Source organism: Myotis brandtii, unplaced genomic scaffold, assembly GCF_000412655.1.
Source record: "Myotis brandtii unplaced genomic scaffold, ASM41265v1 scaffold181, whole genome shotgun sequence".
NCBI lineage: Eukaryota > Metazoa > Chordata > Mammalia > Chiroptera > Vespertilionidae > Myotis > Myotis brandtii.
In genome coordinates, this window is record NW_005356712.1 from 502,488 (window position 1) to 525,374 (window position 22,887).

At 51.2% G+C, this 22,887-nt stretch overlaps 2 protein-coding genes across 5 annotated transcripts in view; one reads left to right on the forward strand and one right to left on the reverse strand.

Moving 5' to 3' along the window:
- TCHP (trichoplein, keratin filament binding) overlaps nt 1-10,483 on the forward strand; it is an 11,533-nt gene extending 1,050 nt beyond the window's left edge. For 2 of the 4 annotated variants that reach the window (XM_014537667.1, XM_014537668.1), the window contains exons 2-13: nt 807-1,017; nt 1,234-1,295; nt 1,572-1,628; nt 2,863-2,931; nt 3,241-3,414; nt 4,258-4,370; nt 4,543-4,609; nt 5,442-5,614; nt 6,347-6,428; nt 7,454-7,639; nt 8,181-8,324; nt 9,279-10,483. In XM_014537667.1, the coding sequence (XP_014393153.1) occupies nt 807-1,017; nt 1,234-1,295; nt 1,572-1,628; nt 2,863-2,931; nt 3,241-3,414; nt 4,258-4,370; nt 4,543-4,609; nt 5,442-5,614; nt 6,347-6,428; nt 7,454-7,639; nt 8,181-8,324; nt 9,279-9,311 (1,371 nt within the window). In that variant the 3' untranslated portion in view covers nt 9,312-10,483. The remainder of the gene's footprint in view (nt 1-806; nt 1,018-1,233; nt 1,296-1,571; nt 1,629-2,862; nt 2,932-3,240; nt 3,415-4,257; nt 4,371-4,542; nt 4,610-5,441; nt 5,615-6,346; nt 6,429-7,453; nt 7,640-8,180; nt 8,325-9,278) is intronic. The other 2 variants (XM_005863749.2, XM_005863750.2) reach the window with 1 other exon arrangement.
- A 2,609-nt stretch (nt 10,484-13,092) lies between these two features.
- The window catches only part of GIT2 (G protein-coupled receptor kinase interacting ArfGAP 2), a 50,259-nt gene continuing 40,464 nt past the window's right edge, over nt 13,093-22,887 (reverse strand). The window contains exons 19-22 of the mRNA XM_005863798.2: nt 21,940-22,022; nt 21,139-21,327; nt 16,851-16,914; nt 13,093-16,314 (exon numbers count right to left, since the gene is read on the reverse strand). Coding sequence (XP_005863860.1) covers nt 16,102-16,314; nt 16,851-16,914; nt 21,139-21,327; nt 21,940-22,022 — 549 coding nt within the window. The 3' untranslated portion in view covers nt 13,093-16,101. The remainder of the gene's footprint in view (nt 16,315-16,850; nt 16,915-21,138; nt 21,328-21,939; nt 22,023-22,887) is intronic.

Genomic DNA, 22,887 nt, shown 5'->3' on the forward strand with positions numbered 1-22,887 from the left:
ATATATTTTAAAAAGAAATGTATAGACATTTTTAAAAAAGGAAAAGAAATTTATGTAGAATCTGGAAGTCACCTTGTAGCCCCACGTCCCCAGCCTGATTGCATATCCTCCCATACTTTTTCCCATTTGTGTTTGTGTGTAAATGTATACACACACATGCACCTTATTTGTATAAAAATACTAGAGGCCCGGTGCACGGATTCGTGCACTGTGGGGGGGGTCCCTCGGCCTGGCCTGCGGGGAGCCCTCCTCTCTGGGTCCTGGTGCAGGTGAAGCAGATCCAGGGCCGACAGTGCCCCAGCAGCAACCTACCCATGGCTGATTCCGTGCGGAATCAGGCTCCCTCCTCTACTGGTTGGAGCATCTGCCCCCTGGTGGTCATTGTGCGTCATAGGTGAACGGTCAGACAGTCGCTTAGGCTTTTATATAGAGAGATATGTAAAAATATGGAAGTTAAAAGCAGAGGTCTCAGAGTCCGACAGGCCTAGATAGAAATCCTGGCTGTGTCTTGCTGCCTGAGTGAGCCTCCGTTTCCTCGTCAGTGAAGTGGGGCTGAAGCTCTGTAGGATGTATGTGATGAACCAGCGTGTTTTTATCTGGTGCATGGTAACTGCTCAAGTAATATTCGGTAGTACTGTTACCATGTGCACATGTAAGCGTATTACACATTTTCTTATTGCAAGTACAGGGTCCTGTTCTGCATAGTGTTCTGTGAGCTCCATGCCACCCTGTTATGCGCACCTCAGCCTCTTTATCCAGGTCGCCGTGGCCCACAGGGCTGACTCCGGTGGCTCCTTCTCACCCAGCATGCACGCCTATCAGCGCGAGAAGATGAAGGAGGAGAAGAGGAGGCAGCTGGCGGCCAGGCGGGAGAGACTCCAGCAGTTGCTGCTAGAGGAGCAGGACCTGCTGGCCAGAGAACTGGAGGAGCTGAGGCTGAGCATGAACTTGAGGGAAAACAGAATTCGGGAGCAGCACAGGACTCTCAAGTCAGCCCGGGAAGAGCAAAGGAAGCTGGTACGTTCTCACGCCCTTGGCAGCATCCCCAGCCGGTCAGGGATGCGCACGCGGGTCACCCCTGGCCGCTCGGCACGGGTGCGATGGCCGTGACTTCAGAGCCAGCAGGAAAGTGCTTCCTCGCAGTTGTTTTCCACTTGGGTGTTTTGCATGAGTCGTCTTTGTTCTCCGTGGCCCTTGGAATCATCCCATCTTAGTTCTTTTTCTTTATTCCAGTTCTGTGGCCCCACGAGGCCTGGGACTGGTGTATTTTCTCTTCCAACGTAGATGAGTGGCAGGTGAGCCGGGCTGGGTTTTAGCTGCTGTGTCATGGGAAGCAGACCTGCAGCGTCTAGGACCCACACGTACCATCGGGTCTGGCGCCTTCCGTCACCGCCGCAAGAGGCATTTGTCAGCGCTGTCTGGTTTGGCTCGGAGGTCTGGCTCCCGGAGCCATGGGTGCCAGGCAGGGGGTCTGAGGGCGGTGCAGTGACAGCTGGCTCCCGGGTGGGTTATCCGAAACGTGCATGGATCTGAAAAGCCACACCAGGCTTCCCTCTGTGTTTTCTTGGCAGATGGCTGAGCAGCTTCTGTATGAACACTGGAGGAAGAACAACCCCACACTTCGAGAGGTGAGAACCGGGGCACCCTAAGTGGGTGACATCGCGTGTCCCGGCTGGTTTTAGACTGCATCTGGCGCTGGGTGGAGGCAGGAGGGAGCACTCCAGCCCTGAGAGGAGCACCAGCAGACCTGGTTCCTTGGTGATTGAACCACTGTCATTGCCCATCTGGTGTGATGTCCACCTGTGCAGCGACAGGCGGCCCCCCACTCTTCCTGGGGGAGCCAGTGGGCAGCTCGTTACGGTGCAGGGTGCAGGGTGCGGGCCTCAGGGCAGTGCCCCAGCTCAGTGGAGCTCAGACAGGCGTCCCAGCGGAGCCGCTGGAGGAGGCGTTGGAAGGACGCGGGTGCTAACTTGCTGGTGCAGGGAGGAAGAGAGGACGTTCTGGATTGAGGCACCTGCTTCGTGGGTCCTCCAAAGCCACTTGCTCCGAAAAGCTTATTCAGAACATTTAGTTGCAAATGTCCATGTTTGTAAGTTGAGAAAGAAAATTTAAATTTTTATGAACAATTTCCCACATAACGCTTTTGGACAGAGTACTGTATGCAGTTCATTTTCTGATCCAAAAGACCCTTTAAACACGACTCTCTTACTAACCACGCAGACGTGTTGCTCTGCTGGAGCTGGCCACGTGCATCCACAACTGCGGCTGTCAGAGGCGCGGGAGCCGGGGCTGCGCTGGGCCCTCACCCGCTCCTGCTGCCCCGAGCCCGGGGCTTTAGACCAAGCAGGGGCCCTTTGAGAGGGTGTTTCCATTTCAGTGTCTGCTGGCCTGCTCCTGCTGAACCCCAGGGAACTGGGAGGAAAGTTGCTGTTACTTTGTTCCAACTCTTGAAATTGGCTTAGAACCCGGGCCCTTTGGTTTTCTTTCTTTTTTTTTTTTAAAAAAATATTTTTTATTGATTTCAGAGAGAAAGGGAGAGAGAGATAGAAACATCAATGATGAGAGAGAGTCATTCATCAGCTGCCTCCTGCACGCCCCACTCGGGGGTCGAGCCCGCAACCTGGGCATGTGCCCCGACCAGGAATAAACCGTGACCTCCTGGTTCACAGGTCGACGCTCAACCACTGGTTTTCCAGTTGACCTGCTTTGGGGTCATCCTGTGCTCCCTCCCCAGACACCTGGGCCAGGCTTGCGTCCTCACAAAGGAAGTCACGGTCACGTTTCAGTGCAGGCCCCGTGCTCCCAGGGAACGTCTGCTGGGTGACCCCGAGAGGAAATTAATCATCTCCTTCTTATCCTCAGATTGAGTCGGACCTTCACAAGAAGCACGTGATAAACTCTTGGGAAACACAGAAAGAAGAAAAAAAGCAGGTGTGGGCTAGGACTCGGGAAACGTCCCACGGGCGATAGTGGAGACTCTCCATGTCTTAGGGTGTTTGTGGAGCCCCTGCCGCGGTGCCCGCACTGCGCCGCGTGCTCCCCAGCCTCGTCTCTCGGAAGCGGGAGTCAGTCCACGGTTCCCGTGAGCACGAGCGCAGGGTCACTCAGCTGTGAGTGGCCGCTCAGGTGGGGGCGCGTGGGGTGAGGAACCCGGCCTGCGGCCAGCTGCACGCTCAGGGGCTGGGTCTTTGCTGGCTGCGTGCTACGGAGACTGATCTCGATTCACTTGGCCCCACGTAGCAAGAAGCCGGGGAGGAGGAAGAGAACAAACGGTATGAAAATGAATATGAGACGGCCCGCAGGGAAGCGCTAGGACGGATGAAAGCAGAAGAGGAGAGGAGGCAGTTGGAGGATAAACTCCAGGCGGAGGCGCTGCTGCAGCAGATGGAGGAGCTGAAGGTGCAGGAGATGGAGGTGAGGGCACGGCCGCGCCCACGGGGCCTCCTCTCAGCTGCTTGTTACAAATGGGCATTTCATGGCTGCTGTGAAGAGAGCATCCTGGGGAGGTGATTCTCAGAAATGCAGCAACGCGGCTAGCATCTGCGGTTTTCCCTGCTCCGGCGTCGTGCTGTGCCACATCCTAGAATGTCAGCCGTGTGGAGATGGCACCTTCCTCTCCGCTGCCTGAGAGCCTTCGTAGAACTCGGTGTCCCCAGCACTAAGTGAACCTGACTTACTAGTAGTCTGACGTTCCAGCACATGGCTCCCCCTGGCTAGCAGGCTTTGGACTCAAGGCACAAACCCTGAGGGTCTTTGGTCTGAAGGCTGTTTTGAGAAAGATGTGCAGGTTCCCTGAGCGGGTGGGACCTTCCCACTCAGAGGAGGGAAGCCCCCCGTCCCAGGCCTGAATGAATGGAGAACTAGGTCTTGGCGCTCACAACTTATTCTGGGTGCCAAGCTGGGCTGGGTGCTAGAGATACAGCCGTGAGCAAGCCCCACAGACCTGGCCCTCACGGCGGGGGCGTGTTGGGTGGAGGGGCAGATGGTGAGCCACAGTGAGGCGTGGGCAGTACAGGGTCCCGGGGAGCACAGACCAGGGGCTCCTTGTCCACAGGGTTGGCAACGGCTCTTGTAAGAATTGGCCCATCTGAGTTGGGTGAATGAGTGAGCTAAGCTGCAGCAAAGGGCTCAGCGGTGGGAGGGGCACGATCGCCAGGCGGCAGGCCAGCCTGTTGCCCAGTCTGCTGGGAACGGAGATGAGGGTGAAGGGAGCTGAGTCTCCTGACGTTCCTGGGGTTGCTGTCGTTGTAACCACAGGCCACCAAACTGAAGAAGGAGCGGGAGAACCTGCTGAAGCAAAGGTGGGAGCTGGAGCGGCTGGCGGAAGAGAGGAAGCAGATGGCAGCCCTCCGGCAGAAGGCGGAGCTGGGGTGCGTGGAGGGGCTCCGCCCTCAGAGCCTCTCTCTCTCTCTCTCTCTCTCTCTTTCTCTCTTGGTGTCCCTGAAACAGGAAGGGTGCACCCTGTAGTGAGTAGCTGTCTAACTTCTGTCTAATTCTTGATAAGACATTGATGAAGGGAACCAATATCTTCTTCCTTTTTAGACGTTTTTTGAGACATCAGTATAACGTGCAACTCAACAGACGCGCACAGCAGATCCAGGAGGAGCTGGTGAGTCTGGAGAGACAGCCTGGCGTTCCTCTCACCTCTGAGAGCCATGTTTCCATTGCTCAGTGAGAAGTAAAACGCAGAGTGAGACCCGGCCCAGCCCTGCCGTCTCCGCCCTCCCCAGCGGGCTCTGCTTGGCACGTGCCCTGTGGGTATATTTACACACCAGCACACGTAGGGAAGTAGTGGTTTCTAAAAAACGCACCTGAAGCCGCGCTCCTTGGCTGTTTACCTGAGGGTAACGCTCCCACTTTGGGATCCGTCTACTTAGGTTGAGCTTGTTCTGTTTCCTAGCTGCTCAGTGTCCTGTCCCCTGCGAGGGACGGGCGTGTGCTCCCACCCTGCCTGCGTGTCCCCACCCTGCCTGCGTGTCCTCCTCCTCCCTGGCAGCGCCCTCAGGGGCAGCGCCCTCCGGCTTCCCCCCGAGGCGCCTTTCCCGGCTCCAGGCCCCCGGATTCCTCGTTCCTTCACACCCGTCCGCGGTGCGATGTACCTAACAGCTGGCCCTACCCGGGGTGTTTGCGTTGTTTCCGGCTTTCCCCTCTTACGTGACGGCGGCAGTGAACTTTTGTGCATAAACCTCGGCATGTGTGCGTCTGGAGTCTGTTCTTAGAAGTGGGATTGCTGTCAAACTGTGTCCGCAAAGGCTGAGCTAGCAGATGTGTCTGAGGGCAGGGACCTGCGGGTGGCGGCAGAGGGCTCGCCCTTGAGGCAGAGAACAGCTCCCGGGCCTCTGCCCTCTGCGGTGTCCTTTCAACCATCCCAACCTCTTCTGCCTCCACGTGGAGAGCATCCGGCAGCAGTGCTTCCTCCTCCTTCCCCCTCCTCCCTCCAGGAGGCGGACAAGCGCATCCTGCAGGCCCTCCTGGAGGAGGAGGAGGAGGCCCAGCGGGAGCACTCGGCGCGGCGGGAGCAGGCCCGGGCGGACGTGGCGTGGATGCAGCAGGTCCTGGAGGAGCAGCTGCAGCGGGAGCGGGAGCAGGAGGCGGAGCTGCAGATGCTGCTGAGGTGAGGGCAGCTGTGGGCGCGCACCCCGCCTCTCTGTCCCTGGGGTCCCAGCAGGTCTCCACGGGGGTCTGTTCCTGAAACGCCCGTCCTGGGTACTATCCGTCGCTCATGAGGAGCGTCTTTGTTAGGACCTGGCTTGTGAGGGTGTTTCCTTTAGGTCACGATGAAGATCCTTAGGGTTTAAAGTAAGGACCTGTTCATCTGAAGTCTTAGAATTTGAAAGGAAATGGTCCTCATGCTGGAGATGGTGCGTGCCTGCTGGGGCTGTACAAATGGGTCTGGGTCCTAAAAGTGAGCCCAGTAGATTGAAACAAACAACAGGCAGCATTTCTTGAGCATGTGTGTGCCAGATGCCCAGCCCAGTGCACGTCCTCGGGCCCTGGAAACGCGAGGAAGTCCCTCGTTTGCACCAGGCCCCAGGGCGAGCCGGCCGGGACCCCAGGAGCGCGGCCACAGCTCAGGCACCGGCAGCTTCATTCGCTTCAGTGTTGAAGTGGCCCAGGTGCAAGTCATCAGAGTGCCTTTTAGAAAGAGGTGGAGCATTAAAAAAAAGTCACTTCGAGGTCTTGCTGGTAGGGACACTGTGTGAACGTCCTTCACTGTTAAAGTGCGTGAGGAGAGGTTTATTTGAGGCTGGCCCACAGATGTGCCACCTGAGGCCTCGGAGCCCTGCTTGTCCGTCTGCCATCGGTGGGGGTGAGGAGCTGCTGCCATCGTCTTGTGTTTCCCCAGGGAGGAAGCCAAGGAGATGTGGGAAAAGAGAGAGGCCGAGTGGGCCCGCGAGAGGAGCGCACGGGACAGGCTGATGGCCGAGGTAATCCCGCTGTGAGGGTGTGGCTGGCGGTGCCGGGCTGGTGTGGGAATTAGGGACTGAGCCTGCCAGATATTTTGGGGACAGAGTCCTCTCTGGCCATTAAAGAATGTAATAAACGCTTGTTAGAAATACTTCAGTACAGAAAATCACCCAGACCCCTGCCGTCTACATCGCCACTGTCCCTGCTTCCTTCCACACTCCGTCTCTAAACAACATGTTTACCTACATGTCTCTTCTTATGCTGTGTGATCTGATTTCAAGCATTCTTACATGCTATTACATCTTCTTTGTAAATATCATTTTTCAATTTTAATTGTTTTTTTAACATATTTTTTTATTGGTTTCAGATAGGAAGGAAGAGGGAGGGAAGGAGAGAGAGCTAGAAACATCAATGATGAGAGAGAATCATTGATTGGCTGCCTCCTGCACACCCCGTATTGGGGATCAAGCCCGAAACCCAGGCATGTGCCCTTGACCAGAATCGAACCCGGGACCCTTCAGTCTGCAGGTTGATGCTCTATCCACTGAGCCAACCCGGCTAGGGCTGTAAATATCATTTTGATGGCTGCATAGTATATCACCACGTGGGCACACCGTGGTTTGTTTTTCCGTCCCCTTTGGTGAGTTTCCATTCTCTGTCTAATTTTGAGCCATTATTGGAAACACTGCAGTAAACATCTTCGTGTGTGACGCTTGTCCGTACCTCGAATTGTTTTTTGTGGGTTCGTAACCAAAAGTGGACTAGAGAATGTGTTTTATTTGCCAGCATTTAAATAATGTGTATAAGACACACAGCAGCTAAAAGGAAATCTTTTGGGGGAAAGTCTTCGTTTCCCTGTGCGGAGTTACCTTAACGTGGTTTAAAGGGGAAACTTGGATCGGTTCTCGTCTGGGCTTGGCTTCGTCTGGCGAGTTTAGGCTCAGGCTGGGTCTCGGCACAGGTGCAGCCAGCTGCCCACAGCTTGCAGAACAGGTGTCTGCTAAGAGGCAACCCCAAACCTCCCTTTCCTTTCTGCGGAGGCCAGGTCCTGACAGGGAGACAACAGCAAATACAAGAAAAGATTGAACAAAACCGGCGGGCGCAAGAGGAATCCCTAAGACACAGGGAGCAACTCATTCAGAACCTGGAGGAGGCAAGAGAGTCAGCCCGTCGAGAGAAAGAGGAGAGTGAGGAACTGAAATCAGCCAGGAAACAGGAGCTGGAAGCCCAGGTGGGCCCCTCACGGGGGGAGCAGCCTCAGCGAGGGGATGAGCGGTGCGGCCACAGGGCCTGCGTGGCCCTGCATGGTGGACCCTGCATGGTGGTGGCACAGGATTCAGGCCCTCGGCTGATTCCCGCCGCCCGGCACTCCCCTAAGAAGCCCACATTCATGTCTCTCCTGCTGACTGCAGCTCACGCTCCACTAGGTTCCCCGCCTGTGGAGCGAGTCTGTCATTCCTGCCCCCGTCTCATTCCTGTCCCATCTGCAAACACGTTGCTCACTGGGCCACAAGCCTCCATTCAGTTCAGTACCTAAAAGGTAACAAAATAATCTCCCAAAGAGGACGTGGCCGCGTCCAGAGCTTCCTACAAGGCGCGCACTACCACGTACATGACGCTTCCGCACCACATGCCCTGCCCGCTGTCGGCACGTCCCTCCCTCTTTCCTGCTCTGACTCTCCAGCGGGGGTAGGTCCACAGCTTCCCTCCTGATCGGAGGCAGGGCTCTGCCCCGCGGGCCTGGTCTCCGGTGACTTACTCTTTGTGTCCAGGTGGCAGAGCGCCAGCTGCAGGCCTGGGAAGCAGACCAGCAGGAGGCAGAGGAAGAGGAGGAGGCGAGGCAGGCAGAGCAGCTCACCAATGCCCTGCTGCAGCAGGAGGCAAAGATGATGGCCAAGCAGGGATACCAGCCCAAGGTAGGGAGCCTGCAGGGGACGGGCCACCACTGCCAAGCCCCTCGGCCTGGCCCCTGCTCTCCAGGCCTGTGCACACGCTGTGCCCGGCTCTGCTTCCCAGCAGCTGGGAGACTTCCTTGCTCTCCTCTTGTATGTTTCCTTTTCGCTACGGTAGGTCACCTTGACGGGGTCTGTTTTGGTCTTTGGTGGGGCCTCAGACAGCCCTGGAGGTGATTTTGCTTTGGCTCCTGTTGCTGCAGCCCAAGGAGGGAGGTCCCGACTGCTAAGCTGTGTCCTGGGACCCTGTTTGGGGACAAATAGCAATCTTGGGAGAGTGTTGGCCACAGCTGGTGAGAGGAGAAGGCTGTGGTTCTGGGCCCTAACTACACAGACGTCAGAACCCCTCCGCCTCATCGGTCCTCCCCTCCCCTCCCCCTTTCCCTGCCACTCCAGGATGTCAGTGCCCCCGCCCCCTCGTCGGTCCTCCCCTCCTCTCCTCCCCCTTTCCCTGCCACTCCAGTACTGAGTGACCCCTGCTCTGAGGGAGCTCGCTGAGGCCAGCAGGCCGTGGCTGCTGCCCCTCCTTTGTCAGGGACCCAGGCGCTCTGAGTGCTGCAAGGCAGGCCGGCTCCTTGGAAGCCGATGAAACCATCAGCAGGTACTGCACCTGCTACAGAACGTTAATGTCCGGACCGGCTGGGCTCTTGAGGTGCAGGGGCAGCGTTTTAAACTTCGTGACCATGGCCAGTGAGAGTCTCAGGGCCAGGGTGTCACAGAGCACACCTGAAAACGTACTCAGGGCTGGTGCTTTAAAACGAGCCAGCCAGTGCCTCATCTGTGGCGTGGGGTCAGTGCTGCTTTGGCTGTAAGTGACAACAGCTGTTTATACTGTGCTTCTAGCTTTTACTTAAAGTGGATTAATCCCATTGCTTCAGAGAATGCTGATCTAATTTCAGGTTTTCTTTCTGTTTTCAGCCTTATGGGCATCCCAGAATTGCTTGGAACTGACTTCCTTGCCACTGGAAGCACAGAGCTGAGGTGCGAAGGCCTTTGATATGCAGCAGCAGACGGTGCGACAACGTCCTGTTCTAGTGTTGGGGTCACTGGCAATAGCTCAGCGAGCCTGTGCAGGTCCAGGTTAAGTGGATCAAGGGCTGGACAGACTAACACCGGCAGGAGGCCTTCCCTCCTTTCCGAGTTAAGAAAGGGGCTAGGATCACACACGGACCGTGCTGTTCATGAGGGATCTAAGGCTCTAAGTCCAGGTGGAGTTCCAAGTTGTGTCCACGGCAGGATCCAGGTTCTGCTGTCTCGCCCTTAATTGTCAGCCTCCAATGACGCCCCCAGCCAGAGATCTGAGGGAAGGCTCAATGTTTAAATTGCAGTTTAAATGTGTTCTATTGAAGACAAGCGTGTGGGGTATTAGTGTAGTGGTCCTAGAAGGGTCCCGTCCGGTTTTCTGAAGAGAACTGTGAACCCTGAGACCGTCTGGTGTGGTCCAGGGGTGCTTTCTGGAACGGGGGCGAGAAGAGTCTTTGGGAAGCGTTTTGGTGGAATTTCCAATGTGCGCTGTGTGTGGTGGGAGGGGAGTGACCTGTGTCACTGAGCCTCACGATCGCTCGCATGGCTCGCCTTGTGATGTGACACTGTGGACCTTTGGTGTCTTAGGAAGGTCTCGGGCACGTACAGCCTCCTGGGGTTTATGTGCCAGAGGAAGGGGAGGCATTGACCTGAGGAAATGAGATCAGACTCAACCACAGACTTCTCTTCCCCATGACATCAGTGTGACATAGTTCTAGATTAATCTCCACAAATAGCTGCAAGAAGTTCCTGGCAGCACATTTTTATGACTTGCATTTTTTTCGTATCTTTCGGTCAAGTTTAGTTTTCATTATATTGTGTTCAAGAATCCCTATCAGTAAATTATAGCTAATGACTGTTCCATGTTATTAAAACCAGAGTTTATTTAAAAATCCTGAGTGGAAGGGCTGCATCGCCTTTCACTCCCATTGTGCTACAAAAACAAATGAAGCTGCAAACGACATCCTTAGTCTGTTTCTCATTTTGTCTTGAGTTTCTTTGGATATGATCCCCTGACACCACTTTGCATGCAGGCTCTCATTTATTCCCATTTCAGATGTCCATTCATTGTGAAATAAAGTTGGTTTGACGGCATCGCTTCCAGGCTGTTACTGTTGCTTTATTAATTGCTGCAAAGTGGTTGTGTAGAATGATAGATTTTTACTTATTTCATCCACCTCTGCAGGTTTGGACAGAATATTCTCTAGGACTGTTCACTTATTCTAGGTTATGCTCATTTTTCTGGTAAATTGGTGTTGCCTCCCCTCTCATTTCCATCGGAGCCTCTTCTCCACAGGGAATTAGCAGTCGTATTGTCTGAGCTCTAGTACAGAATTGATATGGGTAGTCCTGTGTTCGATTCCAGTCAAGGGCACATGCCCGGATTGCGGGCTTGATCCCCAGTAGGGGGCGTGCAAGAGGCAGCCAATGATTCTCTCATCATTGATGTTTCTATCCCTCTTCCTCTCTGAAATCAATAAAAATTTATTTAAAAATATGTTTCCAAATTTAGAGCTTCCACTGTCTTACTATTTCTTACACTCTGTATCTGGTATATATTTTGTGTATGCATATTGATTTTGTTCTTAAGCACCTTTTTCTACTTATTGTGGATATAATGAATATTTTTTCAGGATCTGGGTTTTTAGGTATTTTTCATAAAACTTAAAGCGTTATATAGTCTCTGTTTCTATGTGGAAAGATTTAGGGTAGAGGATGCTGTGGGGACTCCCCATGTGTGAGGTCACCCCTGCTGGGTGCACTGCCACGCCTGCCGCTGACCTAGTTCCTGAGGAACTGAGCATCTGGCTTACCAGTGACACAGGCCTTGCTCCTCTGGGTTGACGACACAAATGGGTTTCTTTGGGCACTTTTGCAGAGTGACTTTGGCCTTTGCCGGAGTCTGACACACCTCATGGGGCCTGGCATCCGGCTTGGTGGCTGGCTGGTCGAGGTGGGGACCACTCAGTCTTCCAGCCTGGTGTCTGGGCCACAGGGACGGGCTCCTGGAGAGCCTTGCACGCCAGCCTGCTGGGCAGCGGGTCATCCTCAGTTGGTCACTGAACTGTCCCTGCGGTGAGGTCACCCCCGCGCAGCCCCATGGATGGGAAAGCGCTGCTCAAGGTGCTTGGGAGCCAGAGGGCAGTCCGCCCAGTTAGTCACTCAACGAACACTGTAGGGGTCCCAGTGCCCAGGGCTCAAGGATGGCACAGCCTCCACTCCAGGGCCACAGGCAGACTGTGCCCCATGTATCCAGTGAAGCCCTGTGTTCACGTCACCCACTGCCCTTTGGACCTAGAGACGCCTCCCTCCCCACGGGGCCACGTTCTCCGAGCCTCCTCGTCACAGACTCCACTGGGGTCGTGAAGCCCACCGGGGCCAATCAAGACAAACGACTCACAGTAACCCACATGCTCCCCTCTTCCCACTGGGACGGCACCTGGACTGTAAGTTTCCTCAGCGGCACTGCTGCCCACAGGGTTGTGGTGAGGACTAAAGGAGCTAGTCCACATCAAGAACCCAGCACAGTGCCTGGCGCAGAGGAAGTAGTTGATAAATGTTGTCATTAGAATTATTGTAAAAACCTACTTAAAAGCAGAAACACAGAGCTGCCAGTGGGGAGGGCCCTGAGAAGGGTGGACAGCAGTGCTTCTGAGCGGTCAGGACCCGCAGCAGCAGCAGCCCCCGGGCCCTCCCCACAGCTGCTGGGTCTGAGATGCTAGAGGGTTTCAGTGAGCCCTCCCGGGGCGGGGCCGGCTCGTTTGGGAAGCCCTGCCCTCGGAGGTGCTTCTGGGTGGGCGCTGATGGCCTGACCAGCTGGCTCAGGACCTCAGACAAGCTGGATCACTGAGGACTCCATCTTCCCTGCACGTCTCACTCAGAAAGGCGCCTGTGGTGACAGGTCCCGCCGCACCCCTTCCATCTGGGAGAAGAAGAGCCCAAGTCGCCTCTCCAGAGGACGACTGCTGGGGACGGAGGGTGGCCCCGATGAACCCGGTGTGACTATTCAGTCCCCTGGGTGAGCCTGCACAGGGGGCCTTGCTCTGAAAGTTAGAGAGACCGAAGGCCTTAGAGTCCCTGTGGTCAGCAAACTGCGGCTCGCGAGCCACATGTGGCTCTTTGGCCCCTTGAGTGTGGCTCTTCCTAAGCCTTAGGAGTATCCTAATCAAGTTAATAACCATGTACCTACCTATATAGTTTAAGTTTAAAAAATTTGGCTCTCAAAAGAAATTTCAATCGTTGTACTGTTGATATTGGGCTCTGTTGACGAATGAGTTTGCCGACCACTGCCTTAGACTAAACGAGCCCCATGACCAGCTCACCTGGGAAGAGGAGGTGAGGGCGCCTGTGCGCGGCCAACTCTCACTGAATTTAAAAGTCAAACTTAGGGGGAGAGCACATTGTGAGAAGGTACCTGGAACTGATGCCCCGATGCGGGTTTCCCTAACAAAGCTCTGCTCAATGCAGAGGATGAAAAGGGCCTCAGTCCTGTAAACTGAGCGCCGGGCGAAGCATCTTCAGTGCTGTCTCATCAGAGGGTTGATGCGGGTTTCCCTAACAAAGCTCTGCTCAGTGCAGAGGATGAAAAGGGCCTCGGTCCTGTACACTGAGCGCCCGGGCGAAGCATCTTCAGTGCTGTCTCATCAGAGGGTGTGAGGGAGTATCTGAAGCATCAACTAATTGACGGGAGACATACAACTACCACAGAGACAGATATAGAGCCTGTTTATTGCGTAACTAGCAGGCACAAATTCCAAAACAATTTTACAACGCTTAAAGGGTTGTACAATAATTACAGGAATAGAATGTACAATACAAATGAAAAGTAAGTGCAGAAGAAGGGGTGACATGGATAAAACACATTTCCATAAAAGGCATTTCAGTATTCCTATGCAGCATTTTTCTTTCGTAAAAACAAGGGCGACCTTCAACCAGGACGAGAAGGAAAATGCTATGTCTGGGAGCGCGCAGCTGCTGTGGGGACCACCAGGCTGCCTTGCTCCTGGCTCCCCGCCTAGAGGGCCCGAGGCCCCGGACAGCTCCCGAGTGTGCATTTGCCCGACTGCTCTTTGGCAAATAAGAACCATTTGCATTGAGGCAGAGGTGCCTTCAGTTCCCGGAGCTGGGGGTGGAGCCGCCTCAGCAAGTGCCTGTTGTGTAAAGGGCACCTGTGACCGACCGGCTCTGGGGGAGGGGGTTGAGAACAGGGAAAACATGACATTAGGACACAGACATTAGTGCAAGGCTGTGGGACCCATGTGCAAAAAGTGGTGAGCGTCGTGCAGACACGGGGCGGTCTGCCCCAGGACAGAGAGCCTGCGACGCGGGCCTCGCTGAGGCTGAGGCTGAGGAATGGGTGGCGCGGAGAAGGAAGCTGGCGGCCCTCCTAGCACCGTGCGTCTGGCCACCTGGAACTCCTTCCTGGAGTTCTGGCGCTGTGGTCGACAGCAAACCCTGCGGTGTTCTTACAACTGAAAACGCTGGGCTCCGCGTTCCGGGACTTCCTCTAGGGCAGAAGCAATGCCCTTCATCGCAGGTCCTCGTGTCCGAGGAAAGACCGCTGCGCCCATCGTAGACGACTCATTATTCAGAAACCTGTCCTCCGGGGGCCACGGCCACCAACTCAAGAGCGTGCTGGGCCTTTCCTGAGGACCCAATGCGCCCAGTAGGAGGGCGGGTGTTGGCAGGAAAGAAGAGGGACACTGAGTGTGCAGCATGCAGAGGCGGCTTTCCGACGGGGCTGGAGCTGCAGGTAGGAGCATCCCTCAGCATCGACGGCACTTAGGGTGGCACTTAGGGTGTGCGCATCAGCAAGTGGACGAGTCTTCTGGAGATTGGACCCTTTCCCCAAGCTACTCAGTGACGTGAAGCCGGCAGGAGCGTCCACACAGTGACTCAGTCAAGCAAACACCCTCAAGGTGCTCCTTTCATGACAGTTTACGGTCAAGCTATGAAGGTGATTGTGAATCAAACAGTTCTGTGACAGTGCAGGCTTGTTCAGCATGTATTTAGGCAACTTTGATAATTGTGACTTCTTCACACGTGTGAAGGAGCACTACGGGACAGAATATATGGGTAAAGCAAGGAAAGGGTGGCCACATACGGGCACGGCTCAGAGGCTAACCCAGGTGGGACTAGGGAAGCCCGACTCGCACCAGTTTGCAGGGCCCCAGGGCAGAGGCTGTGCGCGGCGGCCTCGAGACCACAGCTCACCCACATGTGTTGTGAAAATGTCTGCAGTAGTCGCCAGCATTTATAAACAGAGAGATGGCACAAAAACATCCAGATTCCTGGAGTCTCTTGAGAAATAAATGCTCTGGCAACCCCAGATCCACTTTTCCACCTGGCAGCCCGAGTGGAGCTGGGGGCTGCTGTGCCACTGGGTGTGCCCTGGCCCCCCTGATGCCCCTGCCCCGCTCCGCACCTGGCTCACCCCATTCCTCTTCCTCACCACGGCCTGGCCTCTGGTCTAGGTCAGGTCTGAGGCCCCACACAAAGCGGCTGCAGTCAGCAGGTACAGGAATGTGCTCGGCATTCAGAACAAGAAAGGTCTCTCCAGCTACTGAGGAAACACCTCAATGTGTCCCAGAGCTCACACCTGTGCTCTTACATAGCTTTGGGGCAGCTGCTAGTCAGCAGAACGCTCTCTAAGGAATTCTTGAAAGCTGATGTCCAATTTTTAAAAACCAGCACGATAGTGAAAAAGAAATAAACCCAGATGACTGCATACATCTTACCTCACAAGAAGTCCTTAAAGGGGACGAGCTATGCGAAGCAGGTCGCGAGAAGGCTTTATGTGGTCAAAGGAGTGACCGAGTTTCAGATGAGAGAGGTGCCATACAAGGTCCGGGCGCAGAGGGTTTCTCTTCCCGTGTTCACGGTACTGACGGGAGGGGGTGCAGAGGAGCTATGGCCTGGGGCGCTGCTCCCCCCCGCTGTCCGCAGGAAGGGAAGTCTGGTTTCCTGTGATAAGGCAGAGCAGACCACGTGTGGTAACACGGCGGTGCCCCTACCAGGACGTGGCCAAGTGACACACAACGTGGAGGATGAGTGCTTATCTGATGCCACGGGGACTTCAGGATGATAGTAAAATGGAGAGAAGATCAAGATAGAGAAATTAAAGAACATCTCATGATAGCACAGTGCAAAGAAATGGAGCAATTCATTGTTTCCTTCCAAGAGAGATCGTTATACTATTTTTAGAAAGTGGCAAAGTCCTCCTCATACATGCTTGGAGATACTCCAAACTTAAGAGATATTTGCAACAGGTTAGAAAATTCACTTATTGCACAGTGCTTGGTAGGGAACAGATAATGTTGATTTTTTTTTTTTACCCAACTCTCTCAAGAAAATGTTTTACTAAAACATCTCACTTAGAGTTTTAACCATAGGCAGGGAGTTTTAAGGGCTGGATAAATGGTAACGAACTTGCAACAATGAAGCTATGCTTTTGGATGTCCATGATCATGAGCTCAACAGTCACTGACAGCACAACAGAATAGCAGAAAAACTGGCAAACAGTCACAAAGTAAGGCAAGTGGGTTAAATTAATAATTGAAAATTTGTTAGAAAACATGCAAAAATAATACTGAGTCTTTTTCAAAAAAGTTTTAAGCTTTCATTAAATGTTTGTTTCTGGTAAAAATCGGGAGTTCCACATCTACATTTGTAACGGGACTGTGAAAAGCCCAGGAAACAGAGGGGCCAGCTCCGCTGCTCAGTTGTTGTTCTCTTTGGTGGTGATGGTGACCAGCTGTTTGGCGGCCTTGGCGATGTCGTACGCACACTGGATGACCTGCTGTGTGACCAGCTGGATGTCCGTGGGCGGGCTGCAGTCCCCGGGAAGGGTCTTCTTGCATTCTGACTGCAGTCGGTAGGCACTGGATGTCAGTAAGCGAAGGGAAGTCCTCACCATGTCAGACTTGGGTTTCTAAACAGAAAACACAGCCGTTGGCCATGAAGTGCAGGGAGGACATCAGAGAGGGGGAACAAACATTCTTCTGAAAACAACTTCAGCTGCTCCCCAGTGAGAGCAGTTTTGTCAGGCACCTTTCAACGGGGGCTCAGAGCGCTGCAAGCGTTGCCACCCCGGTGGCTGTGAGATGCCCAAGTGCTCTAACTCAAAGGTCAAAGTGCGTGCAGTATCATTTTAGTAGGATGTGCTGTTCTGAGGTATTATTATTCCACTTGGGTGAAATATTCCAGATTTTATTTTATTAATTTTATTCTATTAATGCTTTGTTTTTATTCTATTAATGCTTTGCTTTTTAGCACTGGGTTCAGACATTCTTGTCTTATTAAAACCAGTATTCATGTAGAACAAATATATTTCAATACTGTATCTGACTGTTTACAGATGTAAGACTCTTTGTGCCACAAAAAGAATAATGTGCTATCAAGGTAATGAAGAAATTTCTTGCAGTTTTTTTAAAAGGATCTGAACCAAGTAAGTAGGAAGTGACTTACTTTGGGAAATAATGCTGCCATTTCTGTAACAGCCAGGTGTATCCTCTCTGAGCAGGGAGTATAACTGCAAGAACATTGAAAAGGTTATTCAAAGACAGTAAAATAATTCAGAGGCAGAAACACTCAGGGGCTAGCACAGGTTCCATGTACATTCCCTTAATGAAGGGGCTGAGGCCGAGGCTAGCCACTGCGGATCCCACACCAATAGGAGGCACCTGGTTACAGAACTTTCTTGAAAGTTCATTCCATCTGACAAAACAGTCTCCAGATCTGAAGCATAGGCAACATTACACTACTGGCCAGGTGGGGCCACAAAACAGTCTGCAAAGATATTCACACCCCCTTAAGCCGGACATTTACTTCTCATCGTCCCAATTTCTTGAAAGCAAAGTAAGGATTTCCATGCAAAAGGCCACAGAAGTTAAAAATAAAGTACTAAAAAAAATACCTTAGAATTGGAGCCTACACCTCAACACTTAAAAACTAACAGACAGCTCGGCTGACTTGGCTCAGTGGTTGAGCGTCGACCTATGAACCAGGAGGTCATGGTTCAATTCCCGGTCAGGGCACATACTGGGTTGTGGGCTCGATCCCCAGTAGGGGCTGTGCAGGAGGCAGCCGATCAATGATTCTCTCTCATCACTGATGTTTCTATTTCTCTCTCCCTCTCCCTTCCTCTCTGAAATTAATATAAATATATTTTTAAAAAGCAAAAACCTACAGACATTTCTAAATTCCTTCAATTCAATGCACTGAATTGTTGGGATGTCTAAAGCTTTACTTTGGACAAAGAGGAAGCACTGATAGCAGCGTCATCTTCTTGCTCAATCACTTATCCACTTCCTCATAAAGTTACCAGGACTTAGTAATAAAATGCTACGGCCCTAACCGATTTGGCTCAGCGGATAGAGCGTCAGCCTGTGGACCAAAGGGTCCTGGGTTCGATTCCAGTCAAGGGCACATACCTCAGTTGCAGGCTCTTCCCCAACCCAGACCCTGGTCAGGGCTCGTGCAGGAGGCAACCAATTGATGTATTTCTCTCACATTGATGTTTCTCTCTGTCTTTCCCTCTCTCTTCCACTCTCCCTAAAAATCAATGGAAAAATATCCTCAGATGAGGATTAACAAAAACAAAAAACCAAAAAAAAAGCTATGAGCACAGCCAGCACTTTGCTTCTGGACAAGCTCACAGACAACAAAGTGCATTAAATCTGCCCATCCTCATACTGTCGTTCAGGCCTGACTGCACGCCAGGCTCCATGCTCAGTGCCTTGCAAAGACTCATGTAATCCTCCCAACAGCCCTATGAGGCTGCACTACTATCACACCCATTTTTCATATTAGGAAACTGAGTCCTGGAGAGGCAGAGAACTTGTCCAAGGTCCCGCAGCTGGTGAGAGAGCAGAACTCAACCCTGGCCTTCCAGCCTCCAAGCCCAGGACCCTCACCGCCACACTACAGGCCTCTCCTGGCACGAGGCCATGAATTCACACTTTAATAGCAAGCCTCTTTTCACTGATGACTGGTGATTCTGACTTCTTAGGTGATGAGAATTGGAATATTTGAGACTTTGGTTTCATTTAGGGTTCTTACTATTGGCATTACAACAAGCAACATAGGGGCTAGTTTCCTGCACCTTAAAAATGTTATATTTCTGCCCTTAGTACATGTTAAAAGGTGCAGAGACAGAGAAACTGAACGTGGTGCTACGTGACAGCTCTTAGGTACCACACTGCCCCCAGGCCTGGTATTGCTTCTAGAAATGACCCACAGCGCCCAGGAGGGAGATGGACATGGGGAAAGTGCTTTAGGAGCCTGTTTCGCATGTTAGGAAATATGGTGTGAATACAAAGGTCTGGCCTTACACAAGAACCCACATGGTTGTTTTAAAATTGTCCTCCTAAGACACAAAGCCAAATGTCCTTCAGCATCCATCCTAGTACTTAACACCTTCAAGAAACATTCTTTCCCCATTTTTTAGCTCATAGAGTTGGCTTCTGCTTAAAAATTGTCATCAGCAACCTCTGCACTTCATCTTTGTAAGAAATCTAGTATCGAAACCATTTTAATAAAGACTGCCTACATTTTAATAACTATGTATGGTGCCAGGTGGGGGATTACTTCGTAAATTATATACATGTCTAACCACTAAGCTACACACCGGAAACTAATATAAAATATTACTGGATGTCAACTGTAATTGGGGGAAAAACTTATTCAGAAAAAAACGACTGCTTACATTTTAATGAAACCATCACCTCTCAAGAAAATGGTTTATATTATTTCAAAATGCCTTCAAATGGGAAATCCTCACTTTTAACTTTGTGAGCAGTTAGAACCACACACCATGTAATAGCAAAAATGCCAATGCATAAGGAGTTATTTAACTTGCCAATTTCAAGGGGCAACAATCCATCTGGTCACACAGACACTCAAAGGAAAAGGCAATGCCCCCAGCAACCCCTGTATCAGACATAACGTTTCCTGCACTAGTATACCCATTAATATCACATTTACTGAGAACCACATCTATCTTGAGTTGTATGTTATCCATATGAGTTTTACGTTTTGCTGGTTAGGGTTTTCATGTTGATCCAAAAATATAATTCACCCTTTTCCCTTGCTACACAGAGAAGACATTTTTCCTAAGGACTTCTCTCAAAAACTCATTCTTTATAAGATATTTGAGGAAAGTCCTCAATAAGCCACAAAAGAAAGCACACAGATTAAAGAGAAAGTCCTCCTCCTTTATCAGAGGGAGTTCATGTTCACAACTTCAAATTGTTATCTGCCCCCAAAAAGGCTTTTGTGCCTAATATGTAGTAATCCTGAATTGTGTGATTTCCTGTGTATGTGAGTGTGTGAGAGAGATACAGGCAGGGGGTAGAACCAGGCTGAGGGACGGTCAGGGGCTGAGGGGAGCTTGCTTAGACCAGGGGAACAGGACCAAGCCTGAATGTGCCCACATGGGCTATTGGTCTACTTAAGATAACACAAGAGATGGATCAACAGGAGGAAAAGGCATGGGTTTAATTAGTACAACACAAGGTTGTGAATAAAAGCATCTTGAGTATGTAAGTAACCGGAGATTTTAAAAGAACATCAAACAGACTGTAAAATATAAATTTTCTACACCAGTTCTGGTTTAAAGCAAACGAATGAGCTAATGATTAAAATCTTTACATCATTCTCTCATGGTCTTTTTTTTAAACCTCACCAGAGGATATTTTTTCCATTGATTTTTAGAGAGTGGAAGGGAGGATGGGGAGAGCGAGAGAAACATTGATGTGAGAAACACACAGCGATTGGTTGCCTTCTACACACGGTTGAAGCAGGGGATCGAACCTGCAACCGAAAAAAAAGAAAAAACAAACAAAAAAGAACCTGCAACCGAGGCATGTGCCTTTGACTGGGAATCGAAGCGAAGACCCTTCAGTCCACAGCTGATGCTCTAACCACAGAGAAACCAGCCAGGACTCTCATGGTCTTAAAAAAGAAATCAGATCATGACATTTATTGAATAAATCTGTACACTACAAAGTAAAAAACTTCCAAATTGTACCAAGCACCATATTGCGATCGTTGAAGCCAGAAATGGCCGTAGGGCAGATATTTATATTTTTGACAACTACCAAAGAGAACAATGCAATGCAAGCGCATGAAAGTAGGATGTCACCCAGAACAGTTAACTGAACGGAAGTTCTCAGAGGAGAAAAGGATGAGTTAGAACAAGAGCCAGGCCCTTCCTATGCTAAGAAGTGGCTCTGCTCGATATGGTTCTGCTCAGAGTGAGCAGACAGTTACGTGAATGGTGATTCGAGCAACTTTTATCGGTAAACCACTTGTGCCTTAGACGTTTCATACAACTACAAGCACAGGCACACGCGGGAGACGTAAGAAATCAGGTGCCTTTCAGGGTATCTTTTACGTCGGCAAACTGGCTAGCTAAGGTGATCACAGGGAGCAGTGGTGCCGGGAAGAATCAAGGGCAAGTTCTCAGGAGCTCCTCCCTTCTCTGCCTAGAACTAGGAATATCACTGTCCCAACGACACAGCGACTCTATTCCTAGAGACATTTATTTTCAGAGTACTTCATAAGAGGAATGAAAAACTGAAAATACCATGTAAAAAAAAAAACCCAAATTTACAAATTTGTTCTTAAACCTGTTATGTAAACCTGAAATTTTCAAAAACCTTTAAAATCAGGACATTGAAAAAACTCCGTCTCTATCTGGAGCAGCACCTCTGGAGCAGGTGCATGTTCTCCCAGGCAGGACTTAAGCCCTTACCTGTCATGTTTATTTTCTTGGGCTGCTCTTAGGAGTTCCTGGATGTTTTTGGTGATCTGCTCAGTTTTCCGGATGACGTCTTCGGTGCTGGGGAGGATGGGGCTTGGGGCCGTGGAGGGTTCTGCCATATCTGGTATTGAGCCATCACCTTGCCACACCATACTCCTCTGCCTTCCCTTCCTGCTTGACCTGTGGACATTACAGAAGAGGCTAATGCAGCAGGTGCTTATCAGCTGTTTCTCTGCTTCTAGGAGCCACTGCCGTGCATTTGCTGAACACACGAGCAGGCTGCTTTTGTGTTTCCCTTTATCCTGTCTGGCAGGAGACTCATGGGAAGGCTGTTTCACCAACAGGCAGCCACAGCTCACATGGAGGCTCTTTCATTCACCACGGGGCTGGAAATGAAGACTCTTGTAAGAAGGGTAAAGATGGGGAAAGGGAGGGAATAACTGGAATGCAGAGGGCGCGTCATTATAAAGCCATCCCTAATTGAGCCAGTCCCATGGGGTAAAAATGCAGAATATAACCTCACAGCGACTTAAAGTGAAGTACTGATTTGAAGCACATTACAGAGACTTAGAGACATAAAATGTGCTGCTAAAGGAAAAAAAAGCTGCCTGTGGCAATAATGTGTGATGAGAAGAGGTGTTGAGCAATGAACTTATGCCCCAATATTTTAAGACTTTATGGGTCTGGAAGTAGAGAAAAGGGGGGCAGGTGATGAACTACGTCTCCTGACCACGGCTGGCTAGACATCTGGTTTCAGAGCCCGACCCCCGGCACATCCTTCTGCAGCTGTACCCCATGTCATCTGGGTCCGTGTCGTTGGGAGTGTTGTCATAGTCACTTTCAGGTGTGCTGTTCTGCTTCTCCAGTCTGGACGCCTACAAGAGAAAAAAGGGGCCCCTGTTGGTTCCGAGCATCAGACACTTCTTAGGAGCCGCTCTTCTCCAGGAATCATTACCTGCATGGCCCAGATCTCATTTGGGACGGAGCCAACCCTTTATTGAAAATCTAGTAAAAGATGAACAGTGGATACAAAAATACTTTTTCCTTTTTTGCACCATTCTTAGCTCAGTGGCTACTCCATAAGCAGATCCTTGGTACAAACTAATGCAGACACACAAGCAACACACCCATACTTAGTTCTCCAAGGAATATGAGTGTACCTATAACACGACAAGTCCCACTGAATAGCAAAATGCCAACACTTAGATACCCATCGACCTTCAGCACTGGAAGCTGCCTGCAGATTATCTACTAGTAGTCTAACACCAGGTGAGAAAATGACACACCCAAGGCCAGACTCAGCAGAAAAACAGGACCTAGAGCCCAGGCCTCCTGCTACCTCCAATATCCCATGCCTGGGCGCTGAGGCTCACCACTGCTCAAAACACATACGGCTCTCCAGGAACTCCTCAGAGGGGTTTTATCAGACCAGAAAACTAGTATTGTTAATTGATTGCCACATGTTTGTGAATCAAAATAGATTAACCTGGTGTATACTTGATTTCCAACCATTTTTATCTGTTTCTCAAAACACCTAACCCTCAAAATATAAAGATCTGATGCAACTGTGGAAATTAAAAAATGGGTGGCAGATTTAAGAGGAATAGTAAAAATGTGTTGAGCAAATGGCAGCACAGCTAAGTATAGGGCCTTCCAGGGTGACAAAATTTGAAGGGGTCCACATTCCCTTGAAGTATTTAGTAAACATGGGTTTCCCTCAGTATATATTTCATCCATAAT